This window comes from Gallinula chloropus, assembly GCF_964237585.1.
Source record: "Gallinula chloropus genome assembly, chromosome: 23".
NCBI lineage: Eukaryota > Metazoa > Chordata > Aves > Gruiformes > Rallidae > Gallinula > Gallinula chloropus.
This window is the reverse complement of record NC_140108.1, coordinates 3,571,003-3,588,711: the sequence shown is the minus strand read 5'-3', so window position 1 is coordinate 3,588,711 and position 17,709 is coordinate 3,571,003. Positions and strand designations below refer to the sequence as shown.

The 17,709-nt window shown below is 52.4% G+C and overlaps 2 protein-coding genes across 2 annotated transcripts; one reads left to right on the top strand and one right to left on the bottom strand.

Moving 5' to 3' along the window:
- Positions 1-57: 57 nt before the first annotated feature.
- On the top strand, positions 58-3,925 carry DFFB (DNA fragmentation factor subunit beta; the record flags this gene model as incomplete). The annotated part of the gene is given in 7 exon segments (XM_084274786.1): positions 58-232; positions 235-369; positions 493-681; positions 1,329-1,408; positions 1,551-1,721; positions 1,900-2,000; positions 2,476-3,925. Coding segments are annotated over 7 exon segments (1,068 nt in total). The 3' UTR covers positions 2,693-3,925.
- A 1,057-nt stretch (positions 3,926-4,982) lies between these two features.
- LOC311200282 (UPF0688 protein C1orf174 homolog) lies at positions 4,983-7,141 on the bottom strand (the record flags this gene model as incomplete). Its single annotated transcript, XM_084274482.1, has 3 exons — positions 4,983-5,096; positions 5,824-6,306; positions 6,911-7,141. 3 exons carry the CDS (start codon positions 7,139-7,141, stop codon positions 4,983-4,985), a joined length of 828 nt encoding a protein of 275 aa, XP_084130608.1.
- Between the last annotated feature and the right edge of the window lie 10,568 nt (positions 7,142-17,709).

Below are 17,709 nucleotides of genomic sequence, written 5' to 3'. Positions count from 1 at the left end.
GCTGACCCCCGCGGCGCAGGCGCGCCCGGTAGCGGCCCCCGCGCCGGCGGAGGGATCATGTCGGGGCCGCTGCGGCCCTTCCGGCTGCGCCGGTGCGGCGGCCCGCGGAAGTTCGGCGTGGCGGCCGGGAGCCTGCACGGGCTGCTGCGGAAGGGCTGCCGGCTGCTGCAGGTGCGGGACGGGGCCGGCGGCGGCGCGGGGTCGCGGGCTTGTCCGCCCGTCTCACCCGGCCCCGGGGGCAGCTTCCCTTGGCAGGCAGCCGGCTCTGCCTCTACGAGGACGGGACGGAGCTGACCGAGAGCTACTTCCGCGCCCTGCCGCCGCAGACGGAGCTGGTGCTGCTGGGCCCCGGAGAGACCTGGCGGGGCTGTGAGTGCGCCGGGGCCGGGCGGGCGTGTGGGGGGGGGGGGGGGGACCGGGGAGAAGGGGGGGGGCAGCAGCCGGCGGTGGGGCTTGGAGGTCCCCTCAGCCGGCGCCCCTCGCCCGCCGCAGGTGCCAGCGACATCGAGCGGTTCCTGGCCGCCTTCTGCAGCCAGGGAGATGCCGTGGTGGAGGCTGCTCGGCAGCTGCTCTCCGATGAGCGGGCCCCCAGGAGGCAGAAGCTGCTGGCGGATCTTATCCACAACCTGAGCGGAAACGTCCTGGCCGAGGACAAGGAGGATGACAAGCCCTGGTTTGAAGGTCTGTCTGCCCATCCCGCAGGGCCCTGCTCTGCTCGGGTCACTGCTGTTGCTCTTGCTATTGTTAAAGCTGTGTAAGACCCAGGTGTGCTGGTCAGTACCCAGTCAGGGCAGTCCTGAGGCTGAGGGCAGTGTGTGTTTCCCAGTTTCTTTAAAATATACCTATGTTTGTGACCAGAGAATGGCAGAGCAACAGGAACCATGCTGTTCTATCCAAGACTGCTCTGGAGTACGTTTCCCCCATGAACATAGGTCTGCAGTTACAGTCTTGTAATGATTTGCTAACAGTATGTTGGTAACATGCCTGTATCAGCCAGCTAACCCCTCCTGATGATTCCTTGTATTCCTTTGCCTCCACCTCCCCTCCCCAAGCCCCTGTTGCAGTTCCTCCTGAACGGTTCCATTTGCTTTTCACCAACTCTTCTGTGTATGCAAATTAACAAAAAACCCACTTAATGATGCTGTCAGCTACTGCTCTGACAGGAGCTGCTCTGCCCGGGCCTCTTCCTTGCTAAGAGCAGGGCAGTCTTGAACCAGTACAATGAAAAGGGCAAAGAAAACACTGACTCTGCACATGAGTTTGTGAGAAGAAGGGGTGAGGTCCCAGCTGGGCAGTACAAAGTTACACCACCACCTAACTCCCTCTAGGTCTAGACTCACGTTTTAAGAACAAGTCGAGCTACATGCGATACAGCTGTGAAAGCAGAATACGGAGCTACCTGAAAGAGGTAACAGTTTCTGTTGAAGTAACTTATTTTCAAGCTGCTGCTGCAAATAAAAAAGCTTTCAGTGTGACATACCAATGGTGGGAACAAGCCTTGGGCTGCTACAGGCACCAGGGAATGACTGCTGGGTTTCTCCCTTCTCTAGGTCAGCAGTTTCATTTCCAATGTTCATCCTGCGGCGAGAGATGAGTACAAAGAGATCGTTGACCTGATGACTGACAGACTGAGATCTGTGAAGTACAACGGGTGCTACTTTGACAGAAGAGAGGAGGCAGCAGCTCGCCTCTGCACGACAGAGGGATGGTTCTCCTGCCAGGTGAGCTCAGCCTCCTGAAGTCGGTTGCAAGCAGTGCTGACACCAGAGGAAGGACGCAGTTCTGTGGAGCTCTGCTTAGTGCAGCATCCCATGAGGCCAGCACGGCCGGTGGGATCTACCTGTGGGTCCTTAGAGGACCATGCTGGGGTGGTGAGCAGCACACTGGCTTGTTTTGCAGGGACCTTTTGACAGAGATGACTGCCCAGGCAAGCATTCCATCAACCCCTACAGCAACCGGGAAAGCAGAATCCTCTTCAGCACCTGGAACCTCGATCACATGTATGTATGAAGCCTTCACCTCAGCACTCCTGCTTCACACCCCTCATTTTTGGCAGGAAAGGCCCTTGGACCTTTACACCCCCACACCATGTGGTTAGCTGCGTTGTGATAAAAGATGCTTGGATGCTGCAGCTGTTCCTGTACCATACAATCCCAAAGACAGACTGTAATGCCATCTCTCCTTAGCTGCTTGGCTTCTGGTCTGATTTCCTTTGCATGGAAATGTCCTGCTCCTCACCACGTTCCCCTCTGCGAAGGCTTCTCTCTGGCAGAAGCCCTCACACCCATTTTGGGGCATTGTGCACTTGAAACAGGATTTGCTGAGCTATTTCCTCAGGAGAAGACAAATAAAAATCACAAACCTAGTTATGGTGAAAGAATTCAAGTTCCGCCTGGTGCTAAAAGGAGGATGGAGACTTGATTATGATGACAAAAGTTCTGATGGCAATATTGTTTTCTCTTTTGTGTGCTGCAGAATAGAGAAGAGACGTGCTGTGGTCCCAGAACTGGCAGAAGCAGTCAAAACACGAGATGGAAGAGAAGTGAACTGGGAATACTTCTATCAGCTGCTGTTTACAGTGGATAATTTAAAGCTTGTACATATTGCTTGCCATAAGAAAACCAATCACAATCTCAGCTGTGACAAAGCTAAAATTTATAGGAAAAAGAAGCAAAACCACACCATTTCCTAGTGCTGCCTCCAGAAGAGACTTCTGCTCTTTCCAAGAGTCACATCACGTAGTATCATTCTTAAATAGCTCTGGTTTCTAACTCCAAAACTTACTTAGGAGTCCCTGGCAAGAGAGACTTGCTAAGTAATTCAACAGCAGTCTTGCAGTGCAGCCATTCCTGTTATGCTGAGTGGCTCTCCTGCCTCCTTGCCTGCTCCAAGCCCTCTTTGATCACAGCATAAGGGTGATAAACACAGCTGAGAGTCAGAATGGAAGCACAGCCAGAGGCTCACATCCATTGCACCCCACAATCTTCCTTGCTGTGACAAACATCAGCCCACAGTCTTGAAACCTGGGCAAAACCTTTTCTTAAAGACTAACCTGAGGGACTCACAGGTTCCATTTTCTTGAGCATTACACCAAACCAGGGACTCCCCAGCAGGAGGAGTTCACTCTGTGCCTTTTCCAGCCAGACAACTGCTGTACTTCAGGTATGCAGAGGGTGAGTAGTGGCAGAGCTCCAGCTCACCCATGGCCACTCCGTTTGCTGTGGCTTTAGATGTGCATCGAGGAGTGATGCCATGGTTAATCTTTGCTTTTTCCTCCTCTGTTGCCATTTTTCCCCAAGAGTTTTCCCTCTCCTTTCAAATGGTCTCTGCCTCTTTAGCTTGCATTTGCTTCAGGCAAGACAAAGTCTTCCTGTCTGATAATGTTTACCTGCTGCTTTAGAGACCACTGCTTTTGTAGAACACTTCCTACCTCAGGAACAAAATACAAAGAGGAATTTTTACTTGATTTTTTTTAAAAGTATTGATAGCAACTGAAGTTTTATGGACTGCCAGTGCAACCAGTGTGAATTTTTTTAAAAATAAAACCCCTACCACCACCTGTCTGTGTGTGTATGTGGGGGCAGAGGTGCACTAGTGGGTAACTGTGTGTAGCAGGGCTTGCCTGTAGGCTGGGCAGAGAGGGGAAGGCACCACAGCTGAGGTTCTGATGCCAAACACAAGACATGCTTCCCACAAACTGAAAATTGCCACTGTGCAGAGCACTGAAACTAAAATGAGAGTCCCTGCAAGGGCACCTTTGCTAGAGCCAGCAGCAAATACAGCACTGAGAGGGAGCTGGGAGAGCTACTTCAAGGTGGAGCTATGCTGAAAGCCATGAATATGCTATTAAAAAATTAGATTCTTCTGTTCCAAAATTAAGAGTGAAAAGGAGCCCAGAAACATCGTTGACAGAAACAATGCATCAGCTGGAGTGGAAATGTGAATAAATTAACATGTCATGCATACACAATGTGGTTGGCTTACAACTTCTGAATGTTTAACAGGCAATAGCTGTAGGAATTAATATTTATTTAAACCATCTGCTGATAACATTTTCTCTATAGTTTTAGAAACACAGGAGAAGCTATTTATAACAATAAAGCCCTGGAAGCTTATTGCATAACCAGACTTTCAAAGAAGTCTTATCAAAAACATCAGGTGAGCTAACACATCCTGAAACCACCTGAGGTGGCTCATTGTTTTCTGAAACCACAAGAGCAAAGGCAGTGGACTGACATGTGTCCTTATAGCATCACTCCCTGTTTCCTGACTGGTGCAGGGAGATTCTGTTCCTCCCTCATCACCACCAGCATTATCTGTGTGCAAACCCCCAAAATCATAACCCTTGGAAGTCAAGTGAGAACCTGCCCAAGCTGCTGCTCTGGCAGGAGGGAAGCAGGCAGCTTCATGGCAGCAGGATAGGCAGTAACATTGCCCTTCCCTCCCAGAGATTGGCCCTACCGAGCTCACAGTGATTGGCATGCTCAGTTCTGACAGCAGAACTGCATTTCAGAGGTCGAGTGGGTTCTGGGTTTGGTGTAAGCAACATCACACACACACCAGAGACTGGTGTCACACTCTGTGCTGTCAGCTGGCTGCTGCAGTGGCAGAAGGGAAGAGAAAGGACCTTCTTCCAACACAGTTTTCTTGGCTGTTTTAAAAAAAAGAAGCCAGAGCAAACGTTCACCCTGGGTACACACTGAACCAGCAATGAGAGTTACTCCTTTCCTTGTGGCTTTTTCTCTTCAGTATTAGTGGTAATAAGATAATTTACACTTTATTTCCAAATCACTGAACATGCAAGTCAATCTTGGTCCCAGATAACTGTGGGAGCATATTGTATCTGCCAATTCCAGAAAAACAAACTCTACCAGTTCTCTGCCTGAGAAAAGGCAAATGCAGACACCTTATGTTAGCCACAGAGCCAACCATCATTACGTGGCTGCAGAGGAAAAGAGGTACAGTTTGTTTACAGTTTGTTGTTAGACACCATCCTCTTCCTCCTCCTCCTCCTCCTCTTCCTTTGCAATGAAATGAAGCTTTCTGAATTCTCGCCTGCTCATCGTGGTGCTTGGGAGTTCCACTGCTGGGAGATCCTTTAAGGAAAGGGTAAATCATTATGGGAAGTCTGTTGCAGCACACAGCAGACCTCCTACCTCACTAGGAGCTCACGTGCTTCCACATCCGACACGAGACACCAACACACACCTCTTCACTTGGAAGCGGCGGCACAAACCCATCGCTAAAGCACAGGAGCCTTGCGGATGGTTTCCTGAACCAGGCCCAGCTCATGGCATCCCTTCTGCAGCCTTGAGTAGCTTTCAGAGGGTGAAGTGCTCCACAAACCAATCCTCACTGCTACCACTGAACACTAATCCTCAGGGAGCGCCCAAAAGAAGGTGGCATTGCCTGGCCAAAGTTCTACAGCATTAACAGACCTGGGATGTGCATTTCAAGTTCCAGCCCCTGATCAGCCCAAAAGCAGAGGTGGCCAGAAACACACTTCCATTCCAAGAATAAGCAACCAATAACCAGCAAAAGACTATTTTGACAGAGTAATGCAGCATCTCCATAACCCAGCTATTGATGAGTAAAAACATCTATCTTACAGCACTGGAGTAAGTAATCAAAATAAGAAAGATTTTACACCTGGATTAACTTGGGTGGGGAATTAATGTCATCTCTAAGACAGTTCTATCTAGGGGACAGGGGTATGACTTCAGATGTCTCCCAATCTGCCTACAATTTTGAGGGTTTTGTTTGAAAGTGTGAAAGTCAAGAGGGCTGAGCCTGTGAAGTGCAAACAGACCATCATCATCTTACCTGGATAAACTTGCAGTCTCCAAAGAACCGGTCCAGTGGCATTGGCTGGTTGCTGTCCTCATCCAAGAAAGCACTATTGTCTGGTTGTACTGCCTCCTTTGTGAGACCTGTGTCTGAAAGCACACTCTCACTGCTGCTCTCCTCTTCACTGCAAACCTGACTGTGCAGACTGTCATCACTGTCCATTTTTGATGGGGTACTGCTCGACTTCACTGCACCTGGCTTGAGGGAAACATTAACCTCCTTTTCCAGGTTGTCTTCATTAGTCTCTGGAATGTCACCACCTTTCTTCTGCTGAATGATGTCGCTGTCTCCTGGATCTTCTACAGGTGGATCCCCATGAGATGCTTCAGGTGTCTCCCCCAGAGCAGCAAGGCTTCCACTTTCCCCAGTAAGTCCTTCTGGTTCTGACTTCTCTAGACCAGGTTTTTCACGTTTCAGCCTCTTTGAAGGTTGTCTCGCAGCAACATCGCGTGAAGAAGACTGTGAGAGAAAACATCAGATCCTAAAACTTACTTGAAAAACGAAATAAAACCACAATGTCTTTTTAGTTGCAAGGCTGGGCGTGGAACACAGCAAGCAGCACCTTGATACAGAGCCACACTGCTAAGGAAAACAATCAGTAAAAGGCACGTATGATGAAGCCTTGAAAAGCTGGGATCAGTGAAGGGAAGAGAGGAGCAGGGAGCTTGAACTGAACTGCCACATGCAGCCCAGCGCAAAGTTCTCCTCAAGGCACAACCCAGCACCGTGCACTGCTAATCCCCGCTTCCAGACTTGCCTAGGGAAGCCATGGGTGGCAATGAACGCTGCCCAAGGAACCATCCCCCCTTGCCAGCGGCGCCACACGCCGGGTAACAGCCAGACCCCCTTTACCTGAAGCAAAAAGCTGCACCCGTGTGCGCCCCAGCACCGCACACACCTGTAGCGAAGCGGCGGGAAGGGAGCAAAGGCGAGGCCTTTCCCCCAGTGACCCGGGTAATTCCCGCCGAGTGAATCTCATCTCAGTCTGCGGCTGTTACGAACCGCAGCCCCGCGCCTCATCCCAGCCCTCGCCCCCGGCCGCCTCAGACCCCGTCGCTCCTACCAGGCTCGGTGTCCGGAGGCCTCCACGCTGCTGACGACAGGCCGGCGCTTCCCCTGCGGGCTGAGCGGAGGCGGCTGCCGGGCGACCGCCCTTCGAGGAGCCCTTCGCCCCGCGCGGAGGAGGTCGCCGCCGCCCTGGGACAGCCGGGCCGCGGGGCTCCGTGCGGCCCCGGCCCCGCGTTCGGCTGCCCGCCGCCATCTTGGGGAGGGCGCGGGAGCCCGCGCTCGCCATCTTGTGGCGCCAACCGCCTCAGCGGCCCGGGGCCGCGCCACCGCCCTCTTGTCCGCCGGGGTCCCACGGAACGAGGAGGGCAAAACAGGGTCCCGGCCTGGGGAGCTCGTTTATATACCCTGCTGTGAGCAGGGCGGCCCGCCCGGGTCCGTCACGCAGGCCCCGAGGTCGGGTGTGGCCCGCAGGCAGCGCTGTGTTAGGTTAAAATGAGCCCCAGCGAAGTAGAAACAGGTGAAACTTGTTTCCATATCCCACGGTGGGCTGCTGCCTGGGGAAGGAACCCCAAAAAGCTCTGCCTGGGAAGAACCCCAACAGACTCTGCCTGAGAAAAAAACCCCAACAAACTCTGCCTGAGGAAAGAACCCAAACAAACTCTGCCTGACGAAAGAACCCAAGCAAACTGGGCAGAACCCCAACAAACTCTGCCTGGGGAAAAAACCCCAACAAACTCTGCCTGATTGCCATGTGGGTTATAAATGTTGTGGATCTTTTGCATCCCATTGTGTCTTCCTTCTGAAGCACTGCTTGCTCCCCTTGGAGGACAGGCAGCCAGGGAGTTATTACTCAGTTATGCCTCTCCATTCGTCCCCACAGCCCTCAGGGAGCAAATTATGTCAGTAACTCAAATCCCTCTTTAACTTCAAGGCCTCTGACAATAGCAGATGAATTTCTGGGTAGCCAAGCAGCCTGACACTTAGATTTAAGTATCTAATTAACTTCACTTGTTTTATTGGGGGAGGCGAGGTAGCACGTGTGCCTGTGGCGAGAAATTGTGGGTACTGCGTGCCCTGACAGTCCCCACCGGAGGAGGGACGGCAGCGTCCGCCGCAGTGGAGCCCGGGGGCTCTATCCATCACTAAACCCCAGCTCGCTCCTCTGCTAATTCGGAGCTTTGGGGACGCTGTGGGGATTTTTATAATTCAGTCCAGCCGTGGCCAGAGGAGCGCGTTTCCTTACAGCAGCCATTAATGTTCTTGCTCATTGCAGAGCCGTACCGCAAGTCTCAGTGGTTTGACCGAGTGCTCCTCAGTCGAAGAAAACCGATAAAAAGCTTGTCCATTCATCCTGGCCTTCCAAAACACGAGCAACAATTTAAATCGCAGAAATAAATGGCAAGACTGTTCCTAGGGGGATATTCAAGTGAGACATTTTTTCTCAAAAGCAGAAAGTCTCCCAGTTAAGCGGCACAGGTTCAGAGACATGCCTGACACGTTGTTCTGCAATTTCTCCTGGTGCTCAGGGGTCCTTCTGTGCTTCATTCTCTGGCTGAGATAATTCATATTCTCCTCAAAAAGCTTCACGACTTGCTCTGCTCTCTTACAGTGTTGCTGCTCGTAGCCACGGAATCCAGATGATTGTGGGGAAAAGTTAACACTGTCTCATAAGCAGAAGACGACTAGGACTGGCTGAAGAGCAGCATTTCTGCAGCTGGAAAACGGGGCTGTTTTCATGTCCCCAGTGAGCTGAAAATAGTCAGAAAATTTGGAGAATTTTAATAAATCCTTTTCCCAACACTGCATGTTTCTCATTCTTTACACCACTTGGTAAAATTGATGTGCATATTAGAGCGATTCAGGCAGGGGCAGCTAAGCCCTAAGCAGCCTCGTGTGCTCGGATGACCCAGCACGGATGCGGGCACGCTGTCTGCAGCAGCATGTGGGTGGATATCTGCAGCCGCCTCGGACCATGCCGGGTGGCCTCAGACACTTCCAAGGGACAGAGCTGGGATGCCAGGGCTTCCTTGTAGAGCTTTAGTACTGAATTCACAGCGTTCTGCCCCAAAACCATGTCTCCTTTTAGGAAAGCTGGCCGGCGGGGTAGAAAGCGGCAGCTGATGAGCTGCTTGAGCAGGAAGGGAGGTTCGGGCTGCAAAACACAATGTGTAAATCAGCTTCTCGCAGCATTTGTCTCTGTGCCTGTCACTTGCAGCAGCATCCCTGTCTGTTAGAATCCTCCCAGTTCATTTGGCTAACCAGTAGTGACATGCTAGGGACAGGAGCCAAAAAAAACCCCAAACCGCTGCCTGTAAACATGCTGGCTGCTAACTGTTGAGTGAGAGGTCTGTCAAACTACAGAGTCACCCAGCAGGAGCACGGGCTAGTCTTTTCCTGCTATGGGAATGGTATTTTTAGAGAAGGTGGCTGAATTCTTCTCCAGGAGCAGCCCCCGGGGAGGATGCAGGAGGAAGCTCTGCTCCCTGACAAGTGGCACAAGGACCCTCGCTGCTGGCAGTTGTGTCCACCCTTCTGTTGCTGCACACAGGCAATTTTCATGACAATCTCTAGTGTTTATAGGGCAAATCCTTCCCAAAGCGCTCAGCAAACACCAACTCCTGAATTCAGGGCACCGCATCTGCCCAAGGTTTCCCACCCTCCCAAAGACCTTAATTGCTTTGGGCAGGGTTGATGTTTAAAGCGTTTCAGGAATGCAAGTAAACCTCTCCCAGCACAAAGCATCCCACTGAGACTGAATCGTTACCCGTGCTCCAGGAATCCCATTACCTGGGCTGCGAGAACTCAGCCTTGCTGTTCAAGAGCAGAACAGCAGCTTACGGGCATCTTTTCCCCACTTAATGCAATAGTTGCTCTAACTGCAGCCATGCAAGCCAACAGCCTCGTCCCACTGCTTGCTTCTTTTTTATACCCTTTCGCTGCAGGGTTCTAATTTAATTCCCACCCAAACCAAGAGTCGCTTTAACGTTGTTCCCTGCGCAGCTGCTCCCAGGAGCAAAGCTCGGGCAGCAGCTCGCTTGACACTGGGGGTCAGTGTTCCACCAGCAACGCAGCACCCAGAGCCACCCATGGCTCTCCTATCCATGGCCATCACCAGGTCTCCACCAGTGACTGGGATCACATTGGAAAGCCCTGTACATCCCTTAAAACCACTCTGAGCATACACAAGTCTCTTCCACACACACCTGACAGTGTCAGAGGATGCTGTTTTACACGGGGCTCATTAAAAATAAACCCACAATGTTGATTTCAGCAGCTTAAATTACTTGAGCCAGTGTCATGGGATAAATATTTGATGTTGAAGCTTATTGAATTTCCACCACTATTATGCTGCTGCTAAAAATATAAAGGATTCTTTGAAGCCTGCTTGGTGGTCTCCAAAGGGAGACAGTTGGAAACCTGTCTCAAAACCCACCCGCAGAGGTTGCTTTGGGGATGGGAATGAATTATCTTCTTCCCTCTGTTGTCTGCAGGTGACAGCAAATTCTTCCTGTCCCCATCAGAATTAGTCAGGCCCTGCTAGCACTGGCAAAATAGCACGGGACAAGTCTGTTGCCATTGGGAAAGCGTGCTGCTCCGTCAAGGAGTCATCCTCACTGAGGATTTGTTCCACTTCATGCCTGCTCCCAAGGCTGGGGAGTGCCGTGGGAAAGCAGGGGAGCAGCTGGTGAGGGGGTGACTTGAGGCTCTGGGGTGTTTATTGCTTTTCAAGTCTCTCTGCTCCTCAGGGTCGCATTTGTCTCCTCTCCCCAGCTTCTCCACTTCGCAGCACTTTGCTCAGACTGCGGGACTGGTAGCAGAAACGTCACGGGATGTGGTGCGGTGGGAAGACCCAAGAAGTGACCAGCCTGCATGAGCTGTGCATGCCTGAAATGTGCCTGAAGGGCACTGAGCCTGACACAGCGAGCTGTGCACAGCCCTCCTGCAGTGATTGCCAGGCTGAGATGGGCCAGGCAGCACTGTCCTAGCAGAGCAAAAAGCCATCAGCATCTCCCTCAAGAGGCAGCTTTATCCTTGGTATCAGACAGGAGTAGGAGTTTAGGCTGGTACAGGGATGCTATCGCGATTCGATAGCTCCCCACATTCCAAAAGGATAATTAATTAATTACAGTAGAAAGGCCCTAGAGCAGGACCATGAACAGGCCACTGAGGTCAGTCTCCTGTCAAGTCTCGCAGACTCCTTCCAGAAAAGGAGCAAACTTCACCCAAAAAGCACTTAGGTTGATTCGTTTTTCTTTACCCTCCATTGCCGATGGCAGAGGTTACGTAGAAAGAGCTGTAACTGCACCTCAGAGAGGACCTTCTGCCAGTGGGGACCCTCACGCAGCATCCATCTCAAAAGAGCAGGGAAAAACAATCAGAGGAGACATGTTCTGTTCATGCAACAGCAAGCAATATTGTACCATTGGCAGGATTCATGCTAAGACAACCGCTCCGGCGTCCTAGAGTGCCGTGCGTTTGCACATTCACTCCAACTGGGGACTGCAGTGCAACAGGAGCAATTCAGTTATCAGCCCTGTGAGGCTCCAGTAATGAAGCCAGATCTTCATTACAATCTGTTTAAGTATTTTCTACATGCAAGCATGCCTCCATCAAGAACTCACTGGTGGATCTCCTGCGTACTGACTCGTTTGAAGCTTGTTTTTTTTCCAAGAGTTAACAGCACTGGGATCATCTCCCGCATCTTGGTGGGGTCAGGGTGGGTCCTACCACCCACACCACTTGTGTGCCGTGGTGAGAATGTCCAGACACTGCTGGGTGTGCAGTGGCTGCCCTTCAGGGATGGATTAATTTGGTACTTTGACAAAGACCTCCTGCACAGGCAGTGAGTTTCCAGGGCTCCGATAGTGTCTGCGTGCCCTGGTGCTGCTTAATACCTGATCTAAGGTGGAATTAAATAAAACATAGGAAGAAGGCTTAGAGCTTAAAAGTAATCTAGTAACATAGATGCTGTTGTATAGCTAGAAGCTTGGCTGCCACATCCTTCTGTCCTCTCTGTGCCTCTTCCCACAGCCAGGGCAGGTGCGTGGTGATGCAGACTGCTCTCTGGACTCAGACATCAGTTGCCTGAGCTCAGCCAGGAGCCCTGAGCCATCACTGGAAGGAGCCTCTCTTGGTGCTCTTGGTGGCTCTGCTTTGGTGATGCCAGCAAGGCCTGGGGCTGCCTGGCACATGGCAGAGATGCAGCAGTGCCAGGGGCTGCCCTGTAATTCCAGTCCTCTTGGATTCAAGGAAAAGTTTCTGCATTGCAGCTGCTTCTTACCGTATGTCCTGGGTTGTCTGCACTAAATAACCCTTGCTGGTTATCCCTTTCAACTAAAAATACCTGCTCTTCAGATGTCCACCTGGTGACCAGAAGCCAGGGCTGCCATTCCACAGATGTTGTTGTGACACTTTGATTTGCTGTGAGGATACACGAACAGAAAGCCACCGATGAATAGAAGAATAAATCTATATGTTCCTTGCTGTCACTTCAACTAGAAAGCCAAGCCGGCAGCTCTCTCTCTTTGGGGAATCTGAGATTATTTGGACAAAGGTTTCCCCACGGGTAGCACACTTGCAGGAATAAAGAAGTAGGGTTCTCAGTACGAACAGGCGTCCTACACCCAGCGCGATCAAAAGCGAGCCCTGAAACAGTGTGTAAACCAGGTGAGGGAGGGAAGATGTACCAGCGCTCGGGCTGCAGAGGAAATGTATTCAGATAGCAGGTTCTGAGAGGATTTAAACAAGCATCAGCTCTGTCATTCCCAGAGCCGACTCGCACAGGCAGGCAAACCACGCTGCCTGCAGACAATAGCCATGTTTAAGGAGAAGCTGAGACAATACGCGTGGCGCTGACTGTGTCATCCTGCTTCTTGGGAACAGAAGCCAAGCTCCTGCTCAAGCTCAAAGGCAGCTGGTACCCACCCCATGCTGCTGCCATCGCAGTCGCCGGGTGTGCTCATAGGCTTGTCCTCCCTTCCTCATGTCTTGCAGAAAAACAGCCACAACATCACTCCCGCTCTCCTGCCCAAGTCAGTGCATTCTCACACCAGAAGTGTTTCAGGGTAGATTTTAGGGGTTTAGAGCTATGCTGAACCCCCGGCCCTGGAGCATCCTGTGCTGGGATGCAGGAGGGAGCAGTGACACCTTCCCAGGTAGCAGCATTGTTCTGTGCCCCTGGACATGAACAGACTCTGCTCTGCTAGCGTCAAAGCCAGCAGAGCTGCTCTGACCCTGGGGGGAGCCTGGTCCTTCCCCACCCAGCATCCATGTCAGGGTGATCCTCTCGGGAATGGATTTCTCACGGCAAGTGAAAGGAATGCAGAGCCCTCGTAGCTCAGTGCTGGCTCCTGCTTCCTTCAAAGCTCTCCAGAGGCAAGCCTCTCTGTCCAAGAAGCCCAGAGGCACATCAGTAGCTCCTCCAGCCCACAGATCTTGCTGCTCTCCCAAGAGCAGGCTGTGTTTGCCACTGTCTGACGTCTCACTGCGCAGCCCAGGTCAGGCTCCCTGCCCTCAGCGTGCAGCTTCCCCAGCACTTGACCCGTGGCAGCACTCTGCATCTGCAGCTACACATTCCTCAGCACTTTCGGTCACGCTCCTTGGTGGGAAACATGTGAGTTCCCCAGTTTTATCTCTACGCTCAGTAACCAGGGGAAGAAAAAACCCCTGAAGAAGTGCCGAGGTTGCATCTTTGGGAAAGAGAAATGTACAGGTGTGCACCTCCATAAATATTTCAGAGAGGAGTTTATTAGATTCTACTAACATGGCAAGTGCTGCATTACAGATGCCGGAGACTCTGGAAGGAAGCCAACCACCAGTTCCCAAGGACTATTTGCACTGTGCTGAGCAGGGATCCTGCTCCCCAAAGCACAGGGAGCCGGTCAGGAGGATGAGAGGGGACACCAGATTCAAGTTGAAGCAATTCTTTCCTCTGCAGTTTAATCCCTTTCCCTTCCCTCGATATCAAGTTTATTGAATTGCAGAGACAAGATGCATTTCTTTCTTGAGGGATTGTGGGAGAGTATTTGTAATCCAAGGGCTGTAATTGAACTCAGGAATAATAATTATACTTCTCTTCATTAATATGTCTTAGAGCTCATTACAAACTATTTTCGTGCCAGCGTCTTTGCCAAATCCCTGGAGGGTGAGAGATAACTTTTTCTTCCACTACAACAGCAATTTTCAGGGGGGTAACAACTACCCCAGCAGTTGGGGGGTAACAGCTGAACCTGTTTGCCAGGTGTTAAGTCCAGGGACCCCGCTCCCAACCCGGCATGCTGGGAGCAGGCACCTCTTTACATACCCGTGCCACAGACTGAAATTGCTGTTCCAAGCTAAGTGGTGAATAGCAGCACAAAATGTCTTGCTTGGCTTCACCAGCCCGTGGAAAGGGAGTCTTCTGGGAGCTGCCAGGCGTTTCTGAGGTTTGCTGGCTGCCTGGAGTGACTACTGAAATGCAAACCACCGCTGGGATCCAGCTGTGCTTGCCTTTGTCATCCTATACCCCCAGGAACGGATCTAAAAGTGGATGCTTTTCAGTACAAGAACGTCTATTCCAGATCACAAGCCTGCAATCGAGATGAAAAATTAAAACTCCTTTTACTTGGACAAGAGAGAGGAAGGACGTGGTGCATTAAGACGCGTTCCAAACCCACAGATCCCATCGCTGCTGAAGTGAGGTCCCCAGGCAAACCCAGCCCACAGAGGGGAAAACATTGTAAGATCTAAGATAGCTTTAAGCCCCTGTGATGCCTGGATGCTGCTCTTTCAATATTGAAGCTCAGCCTGTGAAACACACCAGTTACCTAACATCCCTTATCCTGTTTGCACCAGCGCCTCTGCCAAGTCCCCGGTGCCCCGGGGAGAACCGTTTCCGTGCAGCAGCAGCAGCACCAAGGTGTGCTATTGCAGTGTGAGTTTATCACTCTCCTGAAATCACAGCACTCCTGATAAAGCAGCACACCAGCTAGGTGCTAAATTTGCCCAGAGCAGGCACAGCCAGATGGTGAAGGGCTGTTAGGATGCTCCAGAACGCATGGGTTTGCTCTGGGACGAAATGCAGCCCTGTCACTAGCTCTCCAGCTCCTAGCAGTTTCAGGGGAAAGAAAAATACATGAGCAAGGAGCAGAAGTGAGAGCAGCCCCTCCAGGCTTTCTCTGGAGCAGTCCTTCCTGGTATGCACACACTTGCTCCCTGGGTCTGCCAGCATTTGTCAAATCAATTCAATTAATTTTCTCAAACAGCCATTACTGCTTTTCATCGCCAGCTCTCCCGTTGAGCTCGCCTGTGATGTGTGAAGCTCCCGTTCCCCAGAGAGCCTCGATACCCAGCGGGCAGCATGAGCTGCCCCTGTCCCTGGGAGGGGTGCTGGCCCCCTGGCCAGGGCGCAGGGGGCATCCCGGCTGCCTGCGGTGTGCCGAGCTGTGGCTGCTGCCGTGGGGCTGAACTGGCTCATTGGCTCCAGGTGGAGTTCGCAGAGACAGAAGAAAAGCAGACGAGAACGTGCCTGAAATGACAAAGTTGGGAGGTTTGAGTGGCAGGCCTGGATACCTGGAAAATTATTTCTGTGCCCTGTTCTGGAGCAGAGGGAAGCAGAAGACATGTCAGTGGGCATCCTGGCTGCAAGGAGACCATTCCCTCCTCTCCATCACGGAGACCTCTAGCTCAGGCTGACCTGTGCTCAAGCCTGAGCTGGTGTGAGAGCCTCCAGCCGTGCGAGGAAGATCAGACAGCCCCAGCAGCAGTTACCTCTGCTGAAGACAGCAGTGCACAGAGCAGCAACTCGGAAATAATTTTTGCCTGTCTTGGAGCTGCCTCTCTGCTGTGAAGAGCAGAAAGCAGCACAAATCCGTATGGGAGCCAGACATCTGGATTCAGACAGGCACAGTGCCACAGAGCTGCTGCTTGTCACTCCTCTCAGAGGGGGATGTGGAGGAGCACAAGCCACATGCCTCCGTTCCCACTCCCATGGGAGGCTTCTTTTCTGTGGGCAAAGCACTGGCAAGGGCTGCGCTGAGGGACACTGTCCCCCCCCCCCACACCTCCCCGGTCCCAGTCCCGATGGGAAGAGGATCAAACCCATCCCAAAACAGCAGCGCTCACCGTGTGCCTGTTCCTGCATCTTCCTTCCAAGCTGCTTACTTCTTTGAAGATTTCTGCCCCTCGGTTTCAGCTCTGCTTCCAGCACACCACAGCTCCCTCCAGCTCACTCCAACACGGATGATGCAAAGGCAAGAGGGATGCAATTAGTCTCTGGATGCCACGACTGGGATTTAAGTGATGAATCTGTTTTATATGGGTCCGATTTGGCCTGAGAAAGGAAAGAAGCCCTGCAGAGCACGCTGGTTTGGGTGAGGGGTAGGGGTGCAGCCCAGCTATCGATGCCGAAAGCAGCCACCCCTCTCTTGCAAGAGCTGCCTCAGATCTCACCTACCAGGAAGGCTTCACTGCCCAAAGCCAGGCAGGAGGATGGAGCTGAGGCTGCTGCTCAGCAGCTCCCAAGCGACACTCACCCTTCCCCTTTCCCTCTGCTCGGCCCCATACAAACCTACCACCCCTTGAGAACACCCACATACCCGCCTCCCACCCCTTGGTGTTCCCCCCATGGGCTCTGTGCTCCCACCGTGCCCCCCCAGCACCGGCTATATCTGCTCTTGGCCACTGCTTGCCTCCAAGTCCTGAAAGTCATTTCCCACCCTGGACCAGGAGCTGCAGCTGCAATCAACTGGCTGGGCTCATACGCTCCCAATCACCCTAATGGCACTTCAGAAATGCAAATAAAAGTGAGATGATGATATTTTACGTAAATAAGCAATGTGGCGATCCCAGGCTGGCTTGGCCTGCCAGGGAAATTCTTTGGAGAGATATTAACATTGAAATATGTGAGCGTGTTTGCATGGAACATTTATTGTATAACTCTGGGCTCCAATAAAGCCTTGCATAAATTATTCATTTTGGAACGGAGATGAAGTGCCAGAACCCCACCCACCAAGGGACTGCCGTTACTGCTACCAAAGATCATGCCTTAGTTAGCAGCTCAGCTATTAAGGCAGCACAACAGGTAATTAATTACAAGTGGGAAGCAGTTACCTCCCTGGTGACACAGGGCCCGGCTCAGAGTGGCTGCTGGTCACCCCTCTGCCAGGCTCTTCCTGGATGACACAGAGCACCAGGTCCTGCCAGCTGTGCTGGCTGGAGGGAGCCGGGAAGGCAGGCAAGCCTTGGCCAGAGGCTGCTTGTGCAAGAGCCCAGGGTGTCGGAGCTGTGGGTGATGAGCAGGGCAGAACTTGGCCACGGGACCCCCTGGACCACCAGCCCCTGAGAGCAGCCAGCACACATGTGCCCAAAGGAGAGCGGGTGCCACGGGCTGCCGCAGGGCAGAGGTGTGTGCCGGGTATGCCGTGGCTGGGCACACGCAGCACCAGCATTTCCCTCTGCCCATCCACCAAAAAACCCGGGTGCCAGTTGCCATGGCAACTCCTCTTTTTTAAACGCTGCTGTTAAAAGAGTTGCATCAAACCCTCTTGGAGCATCAGGAGCTCTCTGCGAGCATCATGGTGGGAGCATCGTGTGGGAGCCGCGGCAGGGGCACGGTCCCGGCTGCTGCGTGGGCTGGTGCTGTTGGCTGCCTGGCTGCGGCCCAGGGCTGCGTGGTGAGGCGTTACGGCAGGTTGCTGTGTTTGCTGGAGCTGCAGAGGGAACGTTACAGACCCAGTTACCCATTTGCAGCTGAAAATGACTTTTTTTCCATCTCAAACGCCTGCAGCACCCACAGTCCCAAGGTGCAGCTGCAATTAGTCTTCCACACGCCCCCTCCCTCCTCCCACTCACGCCTTCCCCTCTCCAGTTTCCAGT